Genomic DNA, 13,597 nt, shown 5'->3' with positions numbered 1-13,597 from the left:
GTTTGTCAAACTTTACAACGTGTCCAATAACAAACCACGCGATACTTGGATACGTAAGTTTATAGGAAAAAAAAATGTTTCGGTACTTACTGCGGCTCTTCGACGAGTTTGATTTTTTCACAGCCATCAGGTGGTTCTCTGGCGAGAAATTTGTTGATTTGTGGACTTGTTCCGAATTTACAATCTTCCAAATGATCCGAATCTTCTGGCGAGGCACTTTTTCTGCCATCTAATTAGGTGAATGACAAACACAAAGACTCTAAGGACTGGCCGAAGACCGAATTGACCAGTCGAACACTTTTCAGACGTACCCGAGCTAGGTGGCCGCGAGTTATCCATGGATCCCGGAATGATTGGACCCGAGGGCGACACGGATTGGCTTCGACTGGTGGCGGCGCTACTTCCCCCGCTTCCGTCATCGCCAGTTAAGCCGAGAAAGACATCGGGAGCGCCACCACTGGACCCACTACGAGCCGACTGATGAGACGAAGGTCGGTCCCCGAGCGTACCAAAAACGATGGCGCCACTTTGGACAGTGGAGGGAGTTTGAGTGTCCACCGTGGAAGTAGCGCTGCTAGATGAAATTGATCCTCCACTTCCTCCTTTTGAGTTGTTTGTTCGAAAGAGCTTGGCAATGGGAGCCCGGTGACCATCTGGGGTTGGTTCTCTAGCCTATTTCCAAAAAGGCCGTCTTAGCGCGACTCGTACGACGTACGACGGACATTCAAAGGACAAGGGACAACTCACTCTTTCAGTTTCCCCTTCAGCGTCATTCCCTGAGATGCCTCGAAGCACCAATTTCTCAATCTCCTGGACAGACCGCGAGTAATGGAAACGGAAGAAGGTTACGTCGGGGGCACGATAATGAACCACGTATTTCGGGTGATTTTTCTAAGGAGCGAATAACTTACCTGATTAAGGCCTTCCACGCTGCTTCGCATACGCGGTATTAAAGGTTTTGGAATGTTTGGGATTGGAATAGGAGCGGCCGATGACTGGTTAAAATAAGCAGACGCCAAGCCTGCACTGGCACCGTACGCGGAACTTGGGGAGTGCTGTTGCGTCGTGATTAAAGGCGGGCCAGTGTGGCCAGGAAGGAAATGATGGGGCTGTTGGTACATGGACGGTGAACTCGAAGAAGTACCTCCGAGTGGCGTCGCCGCCGTCGAATGCGACGTCGACGCCGAAGAAGTTGATATGCTAGTCGAGTAATGCGCGGACAAGGCGCTCCCGCCCTGGACGGGGCTATACCGTGGCAGAATTTGAGTGGGTGGAACCGAAGCCGGTTGAGGTGACGGACCACCCGATGAATGTTGACCACCCCCACCACCGTTTGAGCCACCTCGGCTCAATTGGGTCGACCTTTGTAAACGCTGACGAATGTACTGAAAAACACATCGAAACGGTCCCTCTCTCAGTACAAGCGGCAAATCAAAGGGGTTACACCAAGAATCCATATAACTCCCGAGGCCCGACTCTAGCACTGGGTTGTTTGTTATAACCTTGCAAATATGGCGGCGATCGAACGTGCGGACCCATCGGAATAGTGGAGGAATTAAATCCGAGACCACGAGCCCAAAATTTATCTTAGAAACGTTCCGGGTTCTATTACTAATTCTTTGGGTTACGCGGGAAATTCTCGCGATACAAGCCCTCCTCCTCCACATCTATAAGCAATTCCTAGTATTACCTCTATAATTTCCTAGAACACGGGAGCGAATACGGGCTACAAATATATGACCACCTCGAAATTGAGCAAAAATTCTTGCATGAAGCTATTGACCACGCACTTTTATAGACATAATAGACATAAATGTCCTTACCTTCATTTCCAAGCCGTCTGAGATTTTCCTCTGATGGCCTTTCTTACGATCGTAATCTTCCCACTCTTCGGGTGTCTGCAACCAAATGAAAAAAAAAAAAAAGATCGTCATTAAAATGTTTTGCAAAATACCCGGATCGGAACAAAATAATAAAGAAAAAAAAATATTTAATGATATATGTAATACACCCTTTAACTTCCAGTTGAAACACCCAGAGTTTGCTGTATTATTAACAGTATCCTCAAGGGTAAAAACATTGTCAACGTAATGTTATATATCAATATATATTAGTTTAAAATGTACGGCATAGTTAGATTGATTTTCCCTATGTCTGTGCCTGATGACTTAATACCCTAAGGTTAAGCCAGTATTTAAAATTTACGTCCAGTTTGCTAAAGACGAATTGATACAAAATAGGGGGAAGCTTGATATATTATTGAACAGTACAAGCCTTTAAAGACATTCGCTTTTCTTCGTTGTACTTGTACTACCGCAGTCGATGTACTAGCAGAAGGCCAAAAGATGATTTCCATATTTTTACAATTAAGTCTTCCCCTCTTTCTTTCTTTCTTTCTTTACTGGAATTACTTTTTTTTATTATCCTTTTTGCTTTTCTTCGAGACACGAGACTATTGAAAAAGGTCACGCCCAACCACTTGAGGGGTCGGATACGTACGCATTCTAACATAAAAGAATACCCAGCAAAATACACTGGAATTCAGGTGAGAATGTCCCCAATTCTTTTCAACGCGTTACTAAAATTTTCGATCCCTCAAACTTCCAAAAAACCGGCCAAGCGACCTGAAGGTTTTTCCAAGCGATAACCTAACCGGAAGTTCTATTTTCCATTTACTCTCTCAAGCAGAGGGGGCCCACAATACTATTACGTAGGTGGTTCACACAAATTTAACACAAAGAAATAAACCAATAAAAAAATACCGTTAAAAAAATTAGTATTTTTCCAACTATATGTGGTACCACGCTGGTATATGGTAATCCCCTTGCCAAATATAACAGAACACAGTTTTTGGGAAGGAAGTTTGTTAACAGGGTTCATACAGCTTTTGGAAAACAAATTTCCCTCAGATTTCCAGGTTTTTTCCCATATACTTCCCTGAATTTTCCAGGTTTTTCCCCTATATGGAGTATATGGTGTAAATGTTAACGAAGGAGGGGAGGGGGCAAATAGGACTATTACATAATCAAAGGACATCCCCGTATCTATAATATAACCAGAGTTATGAGCCTCCAAAGTATAGTGTAATGTTAGCCCTATGGAGGGAATGTTCACGAACATTTTGCTTAGTTACTCGGCCCCTGTTTGACGCAAATTTCCCTGATTTCCTAGAATTTTACTAAAAATTCGAAATTTTCCCTGAGGTTTTTGTCAACTATTTATTTCCCTGATTTTTCCAGGTTTGTATGAACCCTGTTTGTATGTAGTAAGTACACTGTACGGCACCACTATCGGGGTCCCTTTGGGCCGTTCCATTTACTTGTCAATTAAAATGGTCCCTTTTCCTTAACTCTCTGAAGTCTAAACGTAAAGAAAAGTCCGTTCAGCTGTATTGCTTTGTTAATTATCTCCCCGTCGCCTCTCACTCTCTCTTAACTTTACTCCGCTTAGCAATTTCCACCACGCTAAGCCTAATTCTCTCTTTCTCTCTCTCTCCTGGCAGAAGTTCCCTAAAGACAAACCGTAACGCAAATTGGAAAAGCTAAATTGAATATGAAAATCCTAGCTGAGAGAGCAGTGTACGGTTTAGTTCTTCTTCCTAACCCTACAACGACCTTTAAAAAAACCATTTTTCGAGTTCACGTGGACCTGATTGGTTATTGCTAAGTGACGTCAACAGATGTAACGTAACGAGAGAAATCAACCACGCGTCACGTGTATACCAAATTTTCATTTAATTTAACAAGTAAATTTTAATCAAATCCCTATATTAGGTAAAAGTCTGACAACGCTTATGTCGTCACCTCGGGAAAGACATTGAGGTCACAAAAGGTTATTTAATAATGGCAGAAGGGGATAATAGAAGAAGTGTGACACTCCATGTGCTTCATGCACCTTTCTGTTTGCTCTCCCGCTCAAACTTCAGATGGGTAGCTATCGCACCGTGCGGGATGAATTCTATAACTATTTGGTAGTACTAAATCACCATTCAGCAATCAACTCACAAATCTAGATTGTCTTGACGTGGGACAAAAATTAATCTACAAGCGCATGCGCCTTGACAAATACTTAAGCGCTAATAGACTCATTAATGACGAGGGAACTATTTACATGGCGTATGTGATTAGGTTTAGTAACCTTGCTATAATAAATTTAAAATGATGTTGGGAAGAATCATGTTACATTTACCCCGCTTTGTGGTACACTTCTCTCGAAGAGATATACTTCTGATAATGGTTATCTACTTGGAAATTTGCCTCTTGGCATAGAGAGTAAATTAATATTTAAGTTTTGCGACCTTTCAAGCTTACAGCTACGGGAGGTTTCGCTTCAGCTATCAAAAGGTTCCCTTTGTTTTATTATTTCCAAATGGGCAAGCACAGGCGAAGCAGTTAGCCAGCGGCTAACCCGATAAATTGTTCGTTGCTCCGGAAGAACGTTGGTCCTACAGCTAGCTAGATCCGCCCAAAAACAAACTCAGTCCTCTCCCCCCACCTCCCAACCTCATCACAAACCATGGCCAAGTAACGACTTCTACAAGAAAAATGAGCACTGGCTATTATAATACACCCTTTTCATAACTCGAAGATAAAATAGAATTTGACCTGTTTGTTTGACCATGACCACTTTGTTTTCTTAAGACCTAACAATTTAATGCAATCGGAACCAGAAATGAACTGAATTTACTGTCACTTTTTAGGTGCGCGTGAAAAAAATATCAGGGGTGACCTTTGACCTCATAAATCTTACACAACATATTGAAATACTTTTAAAATCGGGATACTTTATCACCACAAAAACCTCTGGTTCATAATTTATACAAACAGTAATCGAAATCGGCCAGGTCATCGCTGAAATACAGCCCTATAGAGATCGACCATAGTCATAGCCGGGAAAAAGCCTTTAGCCGGCGACATTATCACCTTTGTTGACCCCACTCCGCTGGCTACTTTCCATAGAACGACCAGGTATACAGGGTGTTAAAAAAAGTGAAGGTAATTATAGGACCGACGTACAGCGGGATAGTTTTAGAGTTGAAAATGTAATTTCTACTGCATTTTGCATAGTAAGTTCCACCCTAAGTTACGATTTGTGTTTTACGGATGATCCCTTAAATTTAATAAGTAACAAACTGAGAACAGAAAACGCATTCTAAGGGGTCATCCGTAAAACACTCCAATCCCAACCTTTGGACATAAAAATTGATTGCCCACATGTACTTTGGTCCTATAATTACATTTTTCGTTTTTTTTTTGGCATACCCTGTGTATATATTAAACATTTCGTGTCCCTACACTGCTGTATCGAGAAATGTACTGTTATTTAATCATCATATTTCGCATATATAATTTTGACGCTAGAGGGGGTTCATTTCGTTCCTATATAGGGGGAATATTATAGCTTCGGCTTTCGGCTTAAATTACATATACGAGTTCTCTTAGTCCTTTTCATAGAGGATATACAGTAGAGGAGTAGAAACTTTAGGTTTAGCCGGCCTTTACCAACAAATGAAGAAATATCTCGCCAAATTTTTACTATTCATTTCCTTTTTTTCTTATTGCGTGAGATTACCTTCTGTACAAGCATAAGTTCATATGTTATGTTCCATAAGTTTGTCACTGGTCACAAACTGGAGCTTGTCATGAAGGGACGTAGATCATAGGTTCGAGTAAACCGACGCCTGGTGAGGTGATGTCAAATTGGGGCTTAGTACAGACTAAATAGGATGATGGAAGTCCTGCAAAATTAACCACCACCGAGTGTAGCACATCAATTCTCGCTTGTCGTTCTCGAGCTGTAAGTCTCTAGCATTTTGAAGTATAGGAAGTGTCATACTTATGGTAGGAACATATCTTATAAACTTACAAGACATATCATTATTGGTTGACAAATTTAGTCAGCTTTACTGTACATCCTCTATGAAGACGGAGAGTGATATTTAAACACAGGTAATCACCAAGTGTCTACCAACCAAGAAACCAAGTGCTGAAAGTATAGCTCCAAAAAATTTAAAGAGAACCGAATACAACAACTGCCTATGTCTACTCCTCTACTGTATATCCTCTATGGTCTTTTATGAACAGAAGGGAGAAAAGAAATCCAGAACAGCGAACACTCACTCAGTCACTCTATCGAAGCGTGTCGCCTGTTGTAGCCGCCTGCCTTAGTATATTAGGTTTTTAGCGATTTTTTAAGCAAATGAGTTGCGACTAATAGTCTATAGCTTTGAAAGAGAACGAGAGAGAGTCAGGGCCCCCAAAAGTCAATTTATATTCGGTGTATAGTGTGACTAGTGGTGCCTCTTTTGAACTGTGTATGTACGCACTCTTTCGTTTGGTGGGTTTCTAAATGACAGAAATATGTAATGCATTTGTTATACGGAATACGGAATACCCAGTATTTTATTTACTGGCGTTGCTGACTCTCAATCCATTTTATGTAGTAACAGGTCGCCATTTTTAAAAAGATATAAGCGTGTTAATATTAATTTACCCCAAAAGTGTAGTATTTACCATAAAAAAGCCCGTGCCAGTTTATACAGACAGAGTGTTTTCAGGCTATACGAGGATTGATACCATTTACACCATGCAGGAGGCCAGGCCTATTTGGTCTGCTAAGTAGCCTAGCCTCCTAGGTTGAGAACTATGTTCAGAATACATAGATATCAAGCTATCGACCAGTATACTAAAAATATTAACTATTGAAACGTACAATAATCAACGTTATTCAGTAAGGTATAGAGTACAAACGTTTGGATGGTTGCCAAGATGGTAATATCCAATTGGGGGAAAAAACATTCTTAGTGTTTACCTACTATACTTGTAAGTCCATGCAAAATTAGCTTGAGCTTCCAATGAATTTGGGCATCTTATTATCTTTGATTATCAGTCATAAGTACCTCCGACACTTGAGAACTCAGGTGTACAATATGTATTGAACTCAATGCACTGTCAAAGCTGAACTCGTTTGAACTCAGGTGTACAAAGAGATCCAAAGTGTCTACCCCCTCGCCTCCGACTTATGGTTAGTTACTTATGGTTAAATATTGGCTCCACCCTCCTCTATTTGTATCAAGATGACGTCAATCGATTTTGGGACTCTCGAGTATACGTTTTTAACTTTTCTGGTTGCGAGGCAAACCTATATAGTACTTGGCGCGAAATTTTGGCCTTAATATAAAGCGAGGCATACTTGGAAGCCTTAAGGCCAGGCGACCAGCAAGCTCTCTCTTCCGCTCTCTAGGTTCATTTTATAAGCCCCTCCCATTTAATTGGGGCTTCTCAGCGAAGTCTTATACATATCTTATACCATATCCCCTCTTCTCTTCTCCCGCCGGGTTGCTCGGGTGAACTCCTAATTACGCCGTTTTAATTACGCCTCCCGGGTTCCCAAGTATATACACTCCTGGGTGGTTTAGCTAAATTTCATCCAAGTTTTGAAATGGCACGTGAAAAATTGCGCGAGATTTTCAATTTTCATTTCAAATTAGGCTTAAATAGGCAAGGTAACTTCAAGGGCACAGTCGTGTCTGTATCTCACGCGCACCTACCTCGGCGCATACCGGGAGGAGCCTAACGTCACGTGACAGGCTCACACCGGAGATCAGCGTGGTTAGTTGTAGTTTAGACTAGGGTTTATTTGAAAAAAGTTATTATTATTTATGTAATAAATATTGGTTTCGCATAAGAAGTGTCTGTATTTAACAATGACCCATACTCGATTGGCAAACCCACACAGTCATGGTAAGTATCAAACTCTCCCTTAATTCAAGCAGACCCTCATTTTCAACCTCGAAACTTGTTGGGGTGCACTAAAGAATATTGAAGCCAAGCGAGATGAAAACTAAACCAACAATATTTCTCTCTCTCAAAATATCTATATATTTATTTATTACATAAACCATGATAGAGTCTATTTTACCAAGAGCGTATTAATGTATACCTGAGCATGAGCATGGAACCCCAAGTCTATTCATACGTTCTCAGATCCTAAATAGGTTCTTGCATAAGTTCATAAGATATGTTTGGCCATAAGTTTGTCACAGGTAACTTAGAAACTGGAGCTTATCATGAAGTGAATGAGGTAGGTCATAGATTCGAGGTAAAGCGACGCCTGGTGAGGCGCTGCTGTCAAAGGGGGCTTAGAAGTTAGAACAGACTGAATAGGACTAGATGGAAGTCCTGAAAAATTAACCACAGGGTGTAGGACTTCAATTCTCGCTTCCGTCGTTCTCGAACTAGTTATCTCGAGCTGTAAGTCTCTCGGTAGCATTACGAAGTATAGCTACTGTCATACTTATGGAAGGAACATATCTTATAAACTTATGGTTCTTACTCGTCGACGAAGATTATGTCGACAGAAATTTCATCTGTTTTCAAAGAATCTTACTTCACTACTATAGAAAAGATTTTATTAAAACAAAAGGAACCGGAGATCCACCGGAACCTTAAGAGGATCGTCGAATCAAGGAATAAAACATCGCGGAGACGTTTGGAAAATTTTCTCTTTAAAAGCAGTGTGCAGAGAGATCGAAGTAAACACCCAAGACACAAACACAGCATCAGCCCCCTCCCCCCCCCACTTTCTCCCCCACCCAAATAACAAGTCCCATCCATGTACATTGTATTTCTATCAACTCAAGAAGAGAAACACAGAGATAAACGACAAGAAAGAATTTTCTACTATTTCTCCTTCGAAAAATAAACAGAATGAAGTTCATAAATTGAAGTAGTAACATTTATAAAAACGACAATTCTACATTCCGATTGGCTCGCGTTAAAATCAACCTCTTTTTGGCAGTGAGGTCACTATTGATTTAGTATATAGTAAAGTAAAATTAAATGTACATCAATTTGTCTAACTTACAACACGATTCGTTATTTACTTATGGTAAAGTCTTACTCGCATACGAGGGGCTAATCACTCTCAGATTCCCCCGCACACCAATCACTGTCAAGGATATGCCTTTTAATAAAGAGTGTTCCAAAAAAAGGTGGCGTACAACCAAAGTGCTGCGAGTTCTACGAGTGATTTTGATGAAGGGTCAACATTTTCAAATCATGATTGGAGTTCTTTAGAAATGACCCCTTAATTAAATTTGCATATTCTTTCAGTTTTCTTAAAGAAAATTTAAACTTAAAGTTAAATTTAGGGGGTCATCCGTAAAACATTCCAATTATAATTTGAAAACGGTGTCCCTCGTTTCAAAATGTCATATAGAATTTACATTTAAGCACTTCGGTCCTACCAAACATTTTGGAACACTTAATACAGGTACACCGATTACAGTCGAGTGATTATCACCTCTCCCAAATGGTATTTCAATCCCAAGCCAAGTACAAACATACTTCAAACTAAATTAACTTCTGTCTACAAAATACGTCAGAGCGACGGAAGTTTTTCCTTTCCCAGCATGAACTTTGATAAAAGAATTTCTCTCTTTCCCTCTCTTGGAGGATGTAGGGAAGGATTGTAAGAGGATAGAGGAAAGCAAAGCTATAGGAGAAGAAGAGATGCTATAGCTACCACCAGAAGTATATAATACCTCTCTTCGAGAGAAGTGTACCACAAAAGCGGGGTAAGTGTAACACGATTCTTCTTACTAAACCGAATCACATACGTGATAAATAGTTCCCTCATCAATACTCTATTAGGTAACGCTTTACTATTTGGCAAGACGCATGCGCTTGTGCGTTTTTGTCCCACGTCAAGACCATCAAGGTTTGAGCAGGGTTAATTGCTGAGGATTTAGTTACACCAAACAATAGGGAGCTGCAGTTCTGACCCTGAAACGTCACACCCGTCTATCTCCTACTGGAGTTTCATCCCCCCTAACGGTTGGAAACAGTATTCTACGCGCAAAAATGCCAACCAGAGAGGGGCTGAGTGACGTCAGACTATTTCTTTCCCCTAGCCAGTTGTTAGCTCCCTATTATAGAATTCACCCTAGCACGGCGTGCCTTGCCCATCAGAACTAAGTTTGTTGAGCGGGAGAGCAAACAAAAAGGGGTCCCTCGCCTGTTGCAGCTTGCTACATAACTAAGAGGATACAGAGTGTCATCCTTCTCCTATTATCCCCTTCTGCTACCACCGACCGCCAACATAACGGGGGAAATAGAGAGAGCGAGAGAGAGAGAGAGAGAGAGAGAGAGAGAGAAAACTATTAACGGTTTAATTCATCGCACGGATATTTCTGTCGCTTTTTGGGATCAGTCGAGTGTTTCTCTTTGCAGGCAGGAGAGGGATTCTAGCTTTCTTTTCAATTGAGAAAGAAGAAAATAAGGAACCGGGGAAAACGGGAAACGGATCTCAAGGAAGAGGAGAGGGAGTGCGAGAGATGAGGATGAAAAAAATAAGGAGGAAAAAGGGTCGAGTCGAGTCGAGGGCCAAGAAGACTGTCGACTTCTTATCCCTCTCCCCGGGATTACTATAAGTAAACTAATTGACATGTAAGAAATTAATAAGTTGGGTCATATGATTTTACTTTCGTTTTAATACAAGTATATCTTAACACTCCCTAGGAATAAATCAACTCTTAATCATCTTTCCTTTTAAATTTTACTAGTCCTACTTCATTAATGATTGATGTTTAATCATCTTTACTGTAGTGTCCTGACGCTCAAACCTAAATTGTTTTCCCCTGAACACTGTTTGACAATAACCATAAGTTACTCTTGCGTTATACAGGGTGTTTCTGAAAAGTCCATCAATAATGAAGGAGCGTGTTTATTGGGCCATTTTGAGTCGAAAATGTACTATGACATTTTGCCGTACGAGCCACTGTTTTTGAGTTATGATTTGAATGTTTTAGGGATGATCCCTTAATTAAATTACAGTTGTAATTCAATTTTCTAATTAAATTTAAGGGGTCATACGTAAATTACTCCAATGCTAACTTGAAAACAGTGGCTTGGAATGCAAAATAACATAGAACATTTTCAACTCAAAATGGTCCAATAAACACGCTCCTTCATTATTGATGGACTTTTCAAAAACACCCTGTATAGGTACACGCTAACGAAAGATTTTTCCCAATCCGTTATTACCATCGATCCTGAAATTATGGTACTTCCTACACCTTTTTTAAAACAGATTTCATTAGTTAATACTTAGATAAATAACCTTTGGAGGGGGGGGGGTAAATTAACACGACCAAGGCTTCCATATTTTACTAGAAATGGCGTCCCAAAAAGAACTTGTAATGTTCAAAAATGTCCTGGAGATCAGCAAACGCCGGGTCCTTTGACGCATCATGTTTTGTACAAGTTAAACGCTGTATGACAGTCCACACTTAGATACTTGTGGGCCACCAAGAGGTTAAGAAAGAAAAAAAAAAGATCGTGCCCGTCACTTTCATAGAAATGGCCCATCCAGTGTCTATATGGGAGCGACCATAAAGAAAGTAACCAGCAGTTGAAAAAGAGATAAAAGTCGAGCGTGTTTTTAAGGGCAATTAAACTACAAATATTTTCTAGAGAGGATTGCTTCAAGATTGCCCCGAAGTCCATACTCTCAAAGTAAAATACACCCAGGTCACGTGAACCACTGTCCTTTTCACCAATCCACTGACGCAATTATTACAAAGTAACATGCAGTTAATTAAAACTGATATTAATTTGAAATGTTTAAATTTAATCCAATATCAATTATAGGCCAAGTGTTAATTGGGTGTAATCATAAGTTCATAAGATATGTTACCACCATAAGTTTGTCACTGGTAACTTACAAACTGGAGCTTGTCGTGAAGTGAATGAGGTAGGTCATAGATTCGAGGTAAAGCGACGCCTGGTGAGGCGCTATGAAATGCAGACTAATTAGGAAGATGGACTGAAAATTCACCAACGAGTGTAGTCTGCACTTCTCGCTTGTCGTTCTCTAACTAGATATCAGTAAGTCCATAACATCAGGGATAACATTACGAATTTGTATAGGAAGTGTCACACTTATGGAACATATCTTATAAACTTATGAAAAAAGTCATAGTAATTTCTTTTTCGACTATAAATTGATTACTCAATTGTACTTCGGACCTAACACCATTTTTGCAAACACACCCTAATTTTTAATAACTTCACCTTAATCTACTTCTAATTTCTGAAAAAGACCTTTTTTGCTTCTTTATTTTTAAGACGTTGGGCCGTAAAGAAAGAAAATAACACGATAAATTCAAGAAGGGAGCGAGAGCTTTTTTTCTCTCTGTACTTTTTTCATCCCAGGCGTTTTTCTAACACACACACAGAGAAAGAGAGAAATAAAAGTTTTATTATAGCTTCTTTATTTTTTCAAGCATGGAAAAGCGAAGATGCTCTTGAGGGATACTGGGTGAAAAAAAAAGGAAAGAAAAACGTATGGGAAGAAGGTGCGCGCGCATACACACACCGCGATTATTAAAAATGTCCACAGCTGGAGACAGCCCATGAGTTTTTGCAGAAGTGAGATGAGACCAGAAGTACTGAGCTAACCAAATTCTTCACTCGGCGTAAGTGAATATTCTTGATAACACACCAACGGTTGGCCCTCTAGTAGCGGTTTCTGAATTTTCCCTCCAAAACGTGAGACGCTGGCAGTGGTAGACGGCCGAACTAGATTCAAGGAGCCGCGTCCGTGTTCGGCCGCTTTAGGTTGAGGGGAAGGGGGTAGGAAATGTTTTTGGAACTCGACCAATTTTTTCTCTCTAGTGTAGGCGCGTGGGAAGCGGCTTAAAATCCTCAAATTTGTTCAATAGTGCCAGTATCTACTATCAATGCTAGAGCCCTTCACTTCTAGTCTCATCTCACTTCTGGTTTTTAGTAAAGGATAAAATGGCTGCCAGTTTTCTAAACGTTTGCGCAGATTTTAACTGTGTCAGTGAACTCCGACGAAACGTTTTAAAATAACGAAACAAATGTTTGACTCCTCGATTTTGGTTTTGCAACAAGGTGTTCCCTAACAAGAGACACACGCAGGGCTCGTACCGATTCCCCCCCCCCCTCTTCCTTTAAGGCAAATTTCCCTTTGGTCCGATGACGTTTGAATGGTCGAGGGGGCAAAGGAAATTGTTGGGTTTCCAATATATTGACCTCTGGAGTTTTCGTTTTTTTTCCTATCGAATGAACGTATACCACCGATCTTCCGCCTACATAACAGCTGGCCCCGGGGTCTATATTCCATAACCTTTCTCACTTCTTTGGCCCCCACGCTAAGCCTTGGCATGGATATAAACCGATCACGCGGCGGTGGTGGTGGTGGTGGTGTTGGCCAATGCAGGGTTTTTTGACAAGGCCTTTGGTCTAAAAAGGTAATTTCGGGTTTGGGCCTCCTTCTACTACTTCTTCCCTGATCTGGGAACTTTTCAATAGGGGGCTTGCTATACCTAAGCCTATTTTATCACAGCTGGGGGCGAACCACGGGGCCCATTCTGTACCTATTACCCACTCTTTGTTGTAGAGAAATTTTGGAGAGAGAAAAAAACGCGTTAGTTTCAAGGGGATCGCCACTTTAACCAACTTTGTTTGGGTCGTCATAAGTTCATAATCCTATAGTTTAATAACATTTTCACCGGATATTCCTTCAGAATGAGATAAGTCCTAATTGCCCTCCATCCAATGAAACTAAAAAC

The 13,597-nt window shown here is 40.7% G+C and overlaps 1 protein-coding gene across 3 annotated transcripts in view; it reads right to left on the bottom strand.

Moving 5' to 3' along the window:
* Window positions 1-13,597, bottom strand: part of LOC149673422 (uncharacterized) — a 41,066-nt gene that overhangs the window by 3,305 nt on the left and 24,164 nt on the right. For all 3 annotated transcript variants that reach the window (XM_089838981.1, XM_089838982.1, XM_089838983.1), the window contains exons 3-7: window positions 1,824-1,898; window positions 912-1,385; window positions 748-810; window positions 312-672; window positions 91-229 (exon numbers count right to left, since the gene is read on the bottom strand). In XM_089838981.1, coding sequence (XP_089695107.1) covers window positions 91-229; window positions 312-672; window positions 748-810; window positions 912-1,385; window positions 1,824-1,898 — 1,112 coding nt within the window. The remainder of the gene's footprint in view (window positions 1-90; window positions 230-311; window positions 673-747; window positions 811-911; window positions 1,386-1,823; window positions 1,899-13,597) is intronic.

This window comes from Phalangium opilio, unplaced genomic scaffold (genome assembly GCF_054372755.1).
Source record: "Phalangium opilio isolate 3A_F unplaced genomic scaffold, DU_Popi_V2 ptg000048l_1, whole genome shotgun sequence".
Lineage (NCBI taxonomy): Eukaryota > Metazoa > Arthropoda > Arachnida > Opiliones > Phalangiidae > Phalangium > Phalangium opilio.
Note: the sequence above shows the minus strand (reverse complement) of the source record. Positions and strands in the feature narration are given on the sequence as shown.